This window comes from Cibotium barometz, chromosome 33, assembly GCF_041138505.1.
Source record: "Cibotium barometz isolate CiBa-2024 chromosome 33, ASM4113850v1, whole genome shotgun sequence".
NCBI lineage: Eukaryota > Viridiplantae > Streptophyta > Polypodiopsida > Cyatheales > Cibotiaceae > Cibotium > Cibotium barometz.
Window position 1 is genome coordinate 26,751,897 of NC_141078.1, and position 12,193 is coordinate 26,764,089.

Genomic DNA, 12,193 nt, shown 5'->3' on the forward strand with positions numbered 1-12,193 from the left:
TGTAGTAATCTGTGATCAATTTTCTGTTCTCAGCTTGGTTCAACGCCAAGGTGCCTTCCTTATTTGTTAGCAAGGGGATATGTTCTTGCCTTTGTTTGACCTTGAGGGTTTTGAACATTTCTTTGTTAGGTCTGTCTGCTTTTCTTGTCCACCATTCCCTGGTGAATAGTTTAGTGTGTTGCAGAGCTATTTCTTCCTCTCTTTTGATCCTGGCTCTGAGCTGGTTGGTATTGGCTGGGTTGCCAGAAGCCTCTTGCTGGTTCAGTTGTTCTTGGAGCTTTGTGAGTCTGCTGCCTCTATGGGCTGCAACCTCTTTTCTGACTTGCCTTAGGAGGTTTTGGGTTGACTTGACAGCAAGGTTCCAAGCTTTGGCCGGAGAGAGGGTTTTGGTGAAGAAGGATTCCCAGATGGTTTTGACTTCTTCTTGAACTAGAGGCAATTTGAAAAGGGCTGGATCTGTATGAAACCAGCACGCTTTGTGTCTATTCTCCTGGTTATCCATTGTAATAATGACAGGGTAATGGTCCGAGATGCAAGTGGTTGTATCTACAACACATTCACACCTATTGAATTTGGAAAAGATTTCACCACTTGTGTATGCTCTGTCCAGCCTGGCTTTTCTGGCCAGGTCACCCGAGGAGTAATTCTGCCAAGAAAAACTTCCTTCCTGGCCTAGATCCTGCAGGTTGAATTTACGTTTTACCTTTTCCCAAGCTTGTTTCTCTGCTCCAGCCAGGGCTAGACCTTTGGATTTGAATCTGTCTTTTAGGGTTTCTACCATGTTGAAGTCTCCCATTATCAGCAGTGGTGCTCTAAGACTTAGCAAGGATTTCCAGGTCCTGATTCTCAGCTTTTGAGGGCCGTGGGCATAGACACCGACAATGGAGAAGTTGTTCATGTGGAGTACTATCCACTGATTGTTAATGTCTATTTGAAAGTCTTTAAGATCTTCCAAGTTATCATAATGAATGCCTACTGCCAGTCCCCCGGCTCCATGAGTATGAAGTGAGTGGACCCAAAAGTGATCGGAGGAGATGGTGAAAAGCCTTCTTTTCAGTTCCTCCCCTGACGTCTTGATCTCCACAAGGGAGATGAAGTCCAGATGTCCTTTTGATTTGATCCATTGTTTTACTAACTGTGCCTTCTTGGAGTCAGTAAGCCCTTTGACGTTGAAGCTTGCAGCTTTCATTATCTTTTATTTGGTGGTTTGTGGGTACCTCCTTTTGCGGTTGACTGAGGGGTGGCTCCCAGTTGTGCCCTGCCTCTCTTTAGTTCCTTGCTAATATCCATGTCATTGGGGTTACCAGATGGTGGGATAAGACCCTTTTCAGCGGCTGTTGTGCCTGTTGTGTCCATGTCAGTCCCATCCAGATTGTCGATTTCTTTGTCTAATCTCAGCTTGTTGATGGGGGTATTTTCAACAGTGTCATTTTCTTCATCAGCTTCCCCTGGATCCGGAACAGCTGCAAGAACAGAGTATCTATTTGGTTTGACAATAGGGAGAGAGGGCTTGGGCTTGGAGGCTGGTTTCCTTCTAATGGCTTGAGCAAATTCAGGATCTTTTGAGGCTCCGGAAGGCTGGGGGAGGCCGAGAGAAGGGCTGGACTGACTAGGGTTGAGGGGAGGGTCTTTTTCAGCTGCTTGGGGAAGGATGATCTGAGGGTTTTTTAAGGGGCAGTTTCTGATGAGATGACCCTGCTTGCCACAGTGAAAGCATGAATTAGGCAAGTGCTTGTAGAGGATAGCCTGCGAGTGAGAGAATTCACCACATCCTATTTCTATCTTATCAGGGAGGGGGAGGGCTAGGTCAAGTTCAACTAGGACTTGGGGGTGCCACGCTGGGTTGTAATCCGAGAAGGCTTTGGTTCCTAAAATTTGACCTAAGGGGGCTAAAATAGCTTTGATCCAGGGGTTTAAGTGGATGGGGAGATTAGGGAGCTCAACCCAGACTGGATATACTGACGACTTGGGACCGTCTGGGTTGAAGTCCTTGGACCACCTCATGAAGCAAAAGGGTATATGCCTAAACATCCATTGGCCCGAGCTGATGACTTTCATAGCCATGCTTGCATCTTTGAATAAAAAGAGGTAGTAACCTTTGGGAAGGGCTTGTGTAAGAGTCACCTCTATTCCAAGAGGGGACCAACTTTCTCTTATCCAGGCTCTCATGGATTCCTTGGATGGTCTGGGTCCAAAGAGGAGGCCCACCAGGCATCTTTCTGTATAATCTTCTACTCTGCTCCTTACCTGGTCTATTGGCAGGTTAACGTGGACAGTGGTGGCTGCGTTGCGTCCTTGGTCAGTGGAGTTGGCTGTCTCTTTCGGCGGGACTGAGTCTGCTCCTGCAGGTTCTTTTGCTGTCGGTCTGGAAACCTCTTTGTACTGGTCCTTGTTCTTCATGTTTAAGAGCTGAGCTTTGGCATCTTTTAGTTCCTGCATAAGTCTTGAGTTTTCGTCCATTACTGCTTCCATGATATTCTCTCCACTCCACGACTTTTCAGGGATGGGGTTCCACGGGTTGGGTGGGGGGGCTAGCTGAGAGGTTGAAGGAGATGCTAAGTTAAAGTGGCTGCTGAGCATTGGGTTTATTTTTGCAGGTGACGCTGATACGTTCTGGGGTCTAATCAAGGACGGGCTCCTCCTCTCAGTGCCCATGCACTTGGGAGGGCATCCGCCCGCAGAGAAAGAAAGCCTGCGCTGCAGATTGAAAGGGCGGGAAACAGGGGAAGAAACAGAGGTTGAGCTTACCGCAAGCGTCATCTCTAATTCATATCTTGGTACGCACCCATTAGATACACACAAAAAATTATACTCCTTGGGCATGATGAAGAGGATACTCACTCTTTAATTCATATCTTGGATACTCGCTTTGTAATGACACAGAGAAGGATACTCTCTGCCCATGACGAAGAGAATTATCCTTCTCTGCCCAGGACGAAGAGAATGTGCCACCTACAGGAGGATACAACCCATCAAAAAGGTAATTTGGGAAAAAAGGGGCCCAAGAATGGGCAGATTGATGAAAGAGCCGTAGTGGGATTTATGGGCACCCTTAAGTCCTTTTTTGTGTTTTTTTTTTGGGGGGGGGGGGGGGAGAGGAGATGGTTGATGTGAAAGGCCTAGTTTTATAGTGACTATGCCGCGTAAAGTCAATGATATGCTTTCTTTTTAAGTTTTTGATTGTCGGCAGAAAGTGAATTGCACTCACGAACGCATCGTGATATGTTGCGCGGCTTGCTTTTAAGTTTTCGGCGGTTGAATCACCGCCCTTTTATTACATATATTCCAGTAATCACGAGCTCCGTCTATATGATCCGTGTATATTCTGATTGATTTTTGATCATACATTCACCGCAAAATTAAGCGCGAATTTGATGAACATCATTGTAATTTGCAATTTAAAGAGTACTAATCACTGCTTCATTGCATTTTATTAGAAGAGATGTCACGTCCGAGTGCACTACCCGAGATGGGTGGTGGCTGGTGATTAGTCAGATAATTATCTCACTAATTGCAGTACTTCCTCATGATTATGTTCGAACTTCACAGATTTGAAGCGCAAAGAACATCCCCAGATTCAGGACTAGAATCATTTCCCTGGCTTTAATAAATATGAAGTACTTAAATAGCCGTTTCCTGCTGCATCATGCATTAACTCGACAATCAAGCTTAAATAATGTGCAATTAACTCCTCGAAAAGTGGGATCAGCATACAATTTTATAAACGCATTATACAAGTTGTGCACACACCAACAAGATATATTGATTTGATGAGATCATGAGTAGCTAGCAGCTCGATGCCCAGTTTAATTATGTTTTTGATTATGGTTAATTATATACTGTAAGCAATGTGGTTTATCTTGATCGAGTGCTAGTTACAAAGATGAACCATTGGGGGCTAGGATTGTCTGTGCATTGGCGTGAGGTGCCCAAGCATGTGCAGGAGTTTGTGAAGAGTTTGGGCGGAGAGCTGCCGTCTAGGCACACAGTTTGGCCGGCCACTTGGGTGGACAGTTGCATGCGTGTGGAAGCGTTGGGATTGGTCCTCCAAGGCCCGTTGGCTTGTAAGCCTTGCAAGACAAGCACGGCCGGTAGGCCTTCCCCTTGGGCACCAATAACCAGATATGTGCTGTCAAGAGCTATCAGTCCTTGTGGTGTCAAACTCCACCTTGATGCTCTGCTGCAAGAGCCCATCACCAGCGTGTTTGTGGAGACTTTGTTCACACAACTCCCTGTCGCTGGATGGAATATCACCTGATGTAGCCCGCTTGATGAAGCATCAATATCTGCATAAATTCAATTAATGGTGATGCCCATTGCCCATTATGTTCTGTACAAATTTCAAGGATCTAGTAAAGCACTGATGAGATCTTTGCTCATTGTCCATGGATTTAATTTGCATCAAATTTCCCTCCATGCAAAATTAAGGATGAAGATGGATTTCCATCAGTTGAAATACCAAGGCTTCTATGCCTATTATTGTTAATGAATTTAAAATCCTAGTGTGGTTAAAACGCAGATTAGTATGAAATCAGTCCTGAGTGGTGTAATTATTTGAAATTGTCTATTATGAAGTACTAAGCTATGAGATCATTGTTGAATTGCCCCAAGGTAAAACGTAAAGGATAATGGATTTCTAGCAATTTTAATGCATTGGCTATGATGAGATTAGCTAAAATATTCTAAGTAGTAATTAATTTGTTCTAGACTTGGGTAAGGTATTTTACTGATGGATCAAAGTTAATCCGCACAAGGGAGCACTAAGCTATAACTTATGGAGGCTTAATATGTGCAGTGACGGTTGCCAAGGGGTTGCATGATTAGCTCACCTTGAACGAAAGGCTGTTGCAATGCTTGCAATTTTCTCAAAAGGGAGATGTTGCGTGGAGCATTCCACTGGTGGTTCATGACACCAAAGGTTTCATCTGCATCAAGGGTGCCATCTCGGAGGTAGTAACTGCCTTGGAGAGCCCAGAGGGCCCAGTCAAGGTCTCGGGAAGCTGCAAATGCAAAAAAGCAAGGCAAAAAGCAGTTGTCATTAGCACTAATCCCCCTCTGATCCACCCCAAATTCACTCACAAAGAGGGGCGCTGTGAAGCTCTGGTTAGGAGTGGTGAGGAACCCTGCAGCATCATTCATCTCTTCCATCACAGACACACACTTCTCATTGAGGTCCTGTTTAGTGTAAGAGTCTCCATTGGTGAAGGAATAGCGATGGAGCTCATACACTATCTTGTTGCTTAGATGAGTCTCTGAGAGTGGCTGAGAGGCCAGGAAATGCAAATCTTGAGCATAGCTCAGCCCACCATGGATGACTAAGAGGTCTGGGTTTTGGCCATGGATTGCCTCGGCCCCCATCTGCATGTATTTGTACCAGTCTTGCGCATTCTGGTTTGGCCCTCTCAGCTCGTTTCTCAAGCTCATGCCCACTACAGTAGAGCAGTCTTTGAATGCAGAAGCCACAGTTTTCAAGCCTTGGAGCCATAGCTGCGAATCGAACTCGCGATCACCCCAGAACCCATTGCCGTCTGTGTCGCTGCAGCACCACCCGGGCGCGCTCATCTGATTATCCAGCACCACCATCACCCCCCGCCTCCCTAACCCTTCCACCACCGCCTTGAAAGCCTCCACTGTCGACATATTAACCATCTCGCCATTGTATTTGGCGATCCCCGCCAGTGCATCGTCGAGCTTCAACGACGCAAAGGTCTGTGATACCCTTGCTTCGGCTAGCGTTGCGTTGGTGAACATGAACGTCGCCCATGTCAGCCTCACACAATTGAAGCCCCAGGCTGCTATGCTCTCAGCAATGCTGTCCAAGGGCTGCGCGTGCAAACCCTCTGCGAGCATGGGGGTGAGGTGGGAGACCCAGTTCACACATGCCAACTTCACTCGCGCGCCCGTGGACGCATCCACGATCCATTGGGAGCTCGTGGACAGAGGCGAGGAAGAGAAAGGCACGAGGAGGCAGCACGCGATGGTGGCAGCCATAGCCACCTTCTTACAGGTGAAGAAGAAACCACCCATTGCTACATGCATCTTTCCCTCTTGTGTCTTTTTAAATGCCTTTTTTTGGGTTTCGTGTTCATATGACGTCCGGGCTATGTATTTAATGTTGGAAAGATTTCAAGCTACAAAGACGTCCAAGTATCATAGCGTGTGTCACCTTATAACCACCCTTCTCTCAACCTAACATTCCAAGCAAGGTTGCTTTTTGACAGACTTCATGCCGGTTTTCGGGCAATTCGCCCGTAGATTTTTAGTGACCGTCGAAAAATAAGGTAAACTATGAAAATACATGTACCATTTATACTGACAGGGGATTCAGCCCATCGAAAATCATCCTTAATTCCAACCTCTTGGAGCCTCGAGGGGGCCTAGATGGATGGAGAGAAGATTTATTTGCAATATGAGAGTCTAGTAAACTATGAAAATACATGCACCATTTATACTAACATGGGATTCAGCCCTTCAAAAACCATCCTTGATTCCAACATCTTGGAGCAGGGGGCCTAGATGGATGGAGAGAAGATTTCTTTGCAATATGTAAGTCTAGGGATTATCCATACACATGTCACATCGTTTGGACAAATCATCTCAGCACACATGAATGAGCAACCACGCACACACATCAGCACATGCAAATGCACATGCATAAGAAAATACATGCACCATTTATACTAACAGGGGATTCAGCCCATCAAAAATCATCCTTGATTCCAACCTCTTGGAGCCTCCAGGGAGCCTAGATGGATGGAGAGAAGATTTCTTTGCAATATGTAAGTCTAGGATATTATCCATACATGTGCATCCACATGTCACGTTGTTTGGACAAATCATCTCAGCACACATGCACGAGCAACCACGCACACACATCAGCACATGCACATGCACATGCACACACCTTCTAGACCTCCTTATGATCCTCTTTGAGTCTCCCCTTTGCTTTGATAAAACAAGGTCATTGTGACAATATCAAGAATCCATTGGATTATCAAAAGTCTTAATAAACATTGAACCTGATTTTACTCGAATATTCAAGCAATTTTACCTATGGTGTTTCAAAGATCTCTCGGCCTCAAAAACTAAGTTGGGTAAGGACTCTATTGCAAACAGAAAAGTCATTAAGATAAAAACTTTTTGAATTTTCATAAGTGCTAATGTGAATAAGGAATGTTGTCTTTCGGAATATAAAAGTCACTAGTGTGAAAACGTTTTCAAGTTGGTTACATACGTGACAATGTGAATAAGGAATGTTGTTTTTGACCAAAAAAATGACTTGCAAGAAAAGTAAAAGTTCATGACACACTTTATCCAGATTCTAATGGATGGTACATGATTGTTTTGGTGCAGATGTATGATTTTATTAATATTATATGATGTAAAGTTTATTTTTAAATCTCCAAAAGCCTTTTAATATTCTTGTGTTTAGAAGTGACATTGTGTCTCCTTATAATCTACTACTTTGTTACCATTATCAAATGCATTTTTTACTCTTTCTTGGTCCTTTACGATAAATTTATCAATACCACACACTAAAACCTAAGGAACAACAATAGTTAATGTGACATTTGGTACAAACAACATTCAAAGAAAGATACAAGAGAAAAAGAGAAATCTATATTTTTTGTTTGTAAAGAGAGTTAGGGTGAGGAAGAGAGGTAGATGATTTTCTCGTAGCTTCTTCTTTAATAACTTTCAATAGGATTGAAAATATTTTAGCACGATAACGCTTCTGGAAAGTATCTTTTGGACATAAAAGTAGCAGAAAAACTTTGGTTATTATCTAGTAGCCTTGACTTATACAACAACATGGACCAACAATTAAGTTCAAAAGAAAACTAGTTTTTTTATGTTATTTCAACTAGAAAAATGTAGACCATTAGGAACTCAATGGAGTCTTCTTGGGCCCTTTTATTTGGCAGTTTAAGGAAGTCAAACCTTTTCTCTTAAGAAGAATCGTTTTCTAATTTGAAGCTTCAAAACGGCTACTTTATTCGAATTTGAATTTGGGGGGGAAAATGGAATTTAAAATCTAGCAGATAAAACCATATCATGTAACATATCTATGGAAAGCTCTTGATGCGTAGATCACGGATCTGTAATCCCCGCTCAGATCGGAGCTTGTATGTAGAAGTTATGGAGGTCCGAAAATTGTAAAATCCCCTCCCCCCCTTTTGGGGGAAAAAGTGCACCCTTTGACCACTCTTACACCTCTCTTACAAACCAATGGTTTTTGCTTACATGGCGAGCTCCTATTTGTCAAAAAGTTAAACATTTCCATAACCTCATGGCAAATTAAAGGGCCCAAGAAGACTCCATTGAGTTCCTAATGCATTAGTAAATTGTTAAGTAAGAAAGGATGTTTGCAAGGGCATACATTTTGTGTTGGTAAATTTGAGATGTTTTAAAAGAAAACCTTACTCTAATTGCATGAAAAATTCCATGCTTAAATGTGCTATTTATGAATGGAGTTAATATAGAATACAATTTGATTCATTATTCGTTGTAGAATGAAGTGTCCACATGGCTTGGAGTGACAGAATGTGGTGACTTTGTTTTGTAGTCTAGTCCTTCAAAGACTTCAACAAATATAAAATAAAGTATTTTAAACTTAATAAAGAGAGACATGCTTAGAATAAATAAATAAATTATCATTACGATTTTTAATTAGTTAGGTAATAGTTTCTAAAAACCAAAACTATTTGAAGCCTTTGAATGCTCTTTAAAAGTATTGCTTTCTCTATGTCGCATTGAAAAAACCATTGGCACGTCTTCTTAGTGTAATTTTAAAGCTTGTACGCTATATTACTACTCTATTCGAGCATGTTTTCGATGCTTATGGCACTTATATGAAGATATGTGAAAAAGCACAAGGCCTCAACATCGCTATATAAACAATGATATAAGCCCCAATATATTTTTGATGTATAAGATTTGTTGTAAAATATTTTTTTATCGACACTTAACTGTGAATTATACTACCATTGGGAAAAAAATTAGGACAAATTGAGGGATATCTCCTTATCTGTCCTATTTGAATTTATTATTTATAAAATAAAATTTTATACAAAAGCTAAAAAAGGTCTCATGAGTGTGAATTGGGCCTAAGGCCAAGTGACCATGTCCATGGACACTATTAAGTGTGGTACATGAAATGGATGGTCTTGTATATAAGCCAAAAAGGCTAATAACTCAATAATCACTCTGATAATTAAAGTTTACACTTTCCTTAGCTTAATCTCTTGCTTTTACATTAATCCTAAGCTAATCTAGCAAATTACAACAATCTAGGCTAATCTAAGCTAGCAACCTTCCTTTCAACGGTATCAAAGCCTTGTCTTTGATCCATTTTCTTGAGATTTCATGATTTTCTCACTATTTCATGGCTGGAAATTTTTCTTGGCATGGAGAAGTGATGGTGACCTTAGATTTATCTTTTTCTAGCTCCTTTTGGTCCAATTTTGGTGGTTTTTGGCCAAATTTTGAGTTATGGATCAAATCTAAGGAAAGTTTAGATAAGTTTAGGGTACCCAGGACCAAATTTGAAGGCAAAAATGGAGGAAAAATTTGTAGAAAAAGTTTTCCTTATTCTTCTCCATTTCCATGGCCCAAAATCCTTGCTATGGTGACCATTTGGTGCATATTTGACACATTGGAGATGTGGCCAAGCATTGGGAGACATTTAAGCAACACATAGAACAATTTTGTGTGGTCAAAAAACTCCCTATAGGTTGACATTTAGCCTACCTTCTTCTTGCAAGGAGATGGAGTTTATGTGCTCACATCTACATCAACATTTATGCAAGGCTATTCACTATCATGCATGTAAGCATCAATTTCTTCAATCCAATGTTCAATTTCTTGCCTCCTTTTGCCAGATTAGGGTTTCTATGGGAAAGTTAGGGTTTCTTTCATCTTCTTGAGAAATTTCTTCAATAATGGATTTCTCTATGCTTTCCTACATCTTGACATGTGATTTGTTCTTGAAAAAGTCTTGAATGCATTGTTTCTTGCCCTTTCTTGACATTTTGATGCGTCTTGAGAAATTAGGGGTTTCTGCCATCTTTTTGGGGATCCAAGGTATCAAGCATGATAATTATTCTTCCCTTTTGCCATCCATGCCATCATTGCATGAAAAAGGTGAAAAAACTAGGGTTTCTTGATGAAACATGGTTTTAGGGTAAATGCTTCAAAATTAGGGTTTATCTTGGGATTTTATTGATTTCAAATGCATAAACACATGCTCTTAGATTCCTTTTCTCATGCCATGCACTGTTTGTACTCTTGGGAATAGCATAAATCAAAGTTTTATTCATTGAGGTCATATTACTTTTCACCTTGAGGGTTTCTCTTCATGCATTTGTGCATTGAGCTATTTCCTCAAAGCCATTGAAGAATCAAAAAGCAAGGGAATTCAAGACAACCAAGAAGGATTGTTGCACTACCATATAAACTCATCAACAAAATTAAATCCTTGTTATGGTTAACTTGTTTGCATGCTTCTATAAATGCCATGGATGTAAGTGAATGCTCTTATTGACTAATTTGAGTCAATTTCTCTCACACACAATTGTAAACATCTTTCATTTCAAAATCTAGATAGAATGTGTGTGAGGGTACCTTGGCACAAGGAGGAGAGGTCAAGGGGAGCATTTTCTTAAATCCTTGTATTCGTGAGTGCCTTGGAAAAGCAGATAGATGGAGGACTAGGTACATGATGGTGGTGAAAAAATGGCCTCAACTCTTGCCTCAGATATAAACTTGGTAAGGGGGTGAGAAGGGCTTGGTTGGGAGATCGACAAGCCTCGATGCACTACATAGATTTGACATGCTCTACAATGGTGGGATTTCCAACAATGGTGGTGCATTCTCATGTGAAACAATAGACAATTGGCAAGGGCAATTTGCATTGGCAATTGGCAACAAGGGAAATTTGTATTGTTTTGCCAAAGATTAACAAAGCTCTGATACCATGTTGAAGTTCATGGTGGATCAAAGACAAGTGTTAATGTGGTGGATTAAACCTAAGCATGCACATAAGTAAGTGATTAATAATAATTAGAGTGATTAGAATAATGATATAAAATGCAAGTGTTGTTTATTCATGAATGTGAGCCTCACTATATAGGCTTTGAGTACATTTAAATAAATGAGAATTGATGTGGAACAATGTGGAAAGATGAGAGTTTGTTATAGAAACTATATTTATGACCTGTTTTTAAATGTTTGTTTTATGTCAAGAATGCTGGGGAAGCATTTTGAGCATCTTGTGAATGAGGTCATGGAGACCTAACTGTTAAAGTTGCAACATCTGAGATAGAAAGTCAACAGAGGATGTCTCACGTAGCAAAGTTGGCCGAGGTCTTGACCAGCCTCGGTTTGATTAAAATGGTGCGCTTTCGGGTAAGATGGATGAGGGACCAAGGAAGTGGTCTATGAGTGAAGCCCTAGGTCACCTGCGAAGGATCCTAGAGAGTGCTGACCATACGGTGCTCGGGCTCTGGGTCGCCGAAGATACCCACACGTGCGTCGTGGAAGATATTGGAATAAGGAGTAAGAGTTATTTTCTGAATTGAGGTATGGATCCAGTTGATTGACCTTGCTGGTCCTCAAAACGGACGAGTCCATGGCTCTTTTATATGGATCCATTTTGCTTTTCAACCATAACTCTGAAATTCTGAAAATGAGTGAACACCTCACCCTTCTCCTTCATGAAGTATACCCAAGGGGTGCTCTGATCTCTCGAGTCTGCCATGGGATCCAATAGAAAAAGTGAGCAGACCATTGTCCTCATCTACTTCATGGACCGCCACGAGGATATCATGTCTGGTAAACATGCCTAGCCACATGGGGAGGGGGGGGTCAGACTCTGGAATAGGAGTCAGCCGCCCCCTGGTGTGCCCTTCCGCCTCCGCCCAGCCATCTGCTTCCCTACATTCCAGCTCTGCTCTTACTTGAAAAGGCCCCTGAGTGAGCGTTCTGGTTGCCAATGATGCCATAGGTACACCGATGAAGGAAAAATTGGAAATTAGGATTCAACCAAATATTTTGGAGGATTATGATCAGTGACACTATGATTTCATTAAATGATTGTTTTAAAGACAACTGATTCTGTGAAAAAGGCAATTTCATATTGGGTGTGAGTGGTGTGACTCATTTTAAGTTTGCATGAATATCCGGCTAGGGGGCC

At 41.8% G+C, this 12,193-nt stretch overlaps 1 protein-coding gene across 1 annotated transcript; it reads right to left on the reverse strand.

Annotated features, from left to right (window-relative positions):
• Positions 1–3,729: 3,729 nt before the first annotated feature.
• On the reverse strand, positions 3,730–5,942 carry LOC147619458 (glycosyl hydrolase 5 family protein-like). The gene is made up of 2 exons (XM_086773532.1): positions 4,830–5,942; positions 3,730–4,286 (listed from the first exon to the last, which is right to left on the reverse strand). The coding sequence occupies exons 1-2, from the start codon at positions 5,848–5,850 to the stop codon at positions 3,856–3,858; spliced, it is 1,452 nt and encodes a 483-aa protein (XP_086629658.1). The 5' UTR covers positions 5,851–5,942; the 3' UTR covers positions 3,730–3,855.
• Between the last annotated feature and the right edge of the window lie 6,251 nt (positions 5,943–12,193).

Excerpts from the sequence above, each read along its gene's own strand:
- LOC147619458 (XM_086773532.1), bottom strand. The coding sequence starts at position 5,850 with ATGCTCGCAGAGGGTTTGCACGCGCAGCCCTTGGACAGCATTGCTGAG. Across the intron at positions 4,287-4,829 it reads GCAACAGCCTTTCGTTCAAG|ATATTGATGCTTCATCAAGC; the intron begins GTGAGCTAATCA and ends GAATTTATGCAG.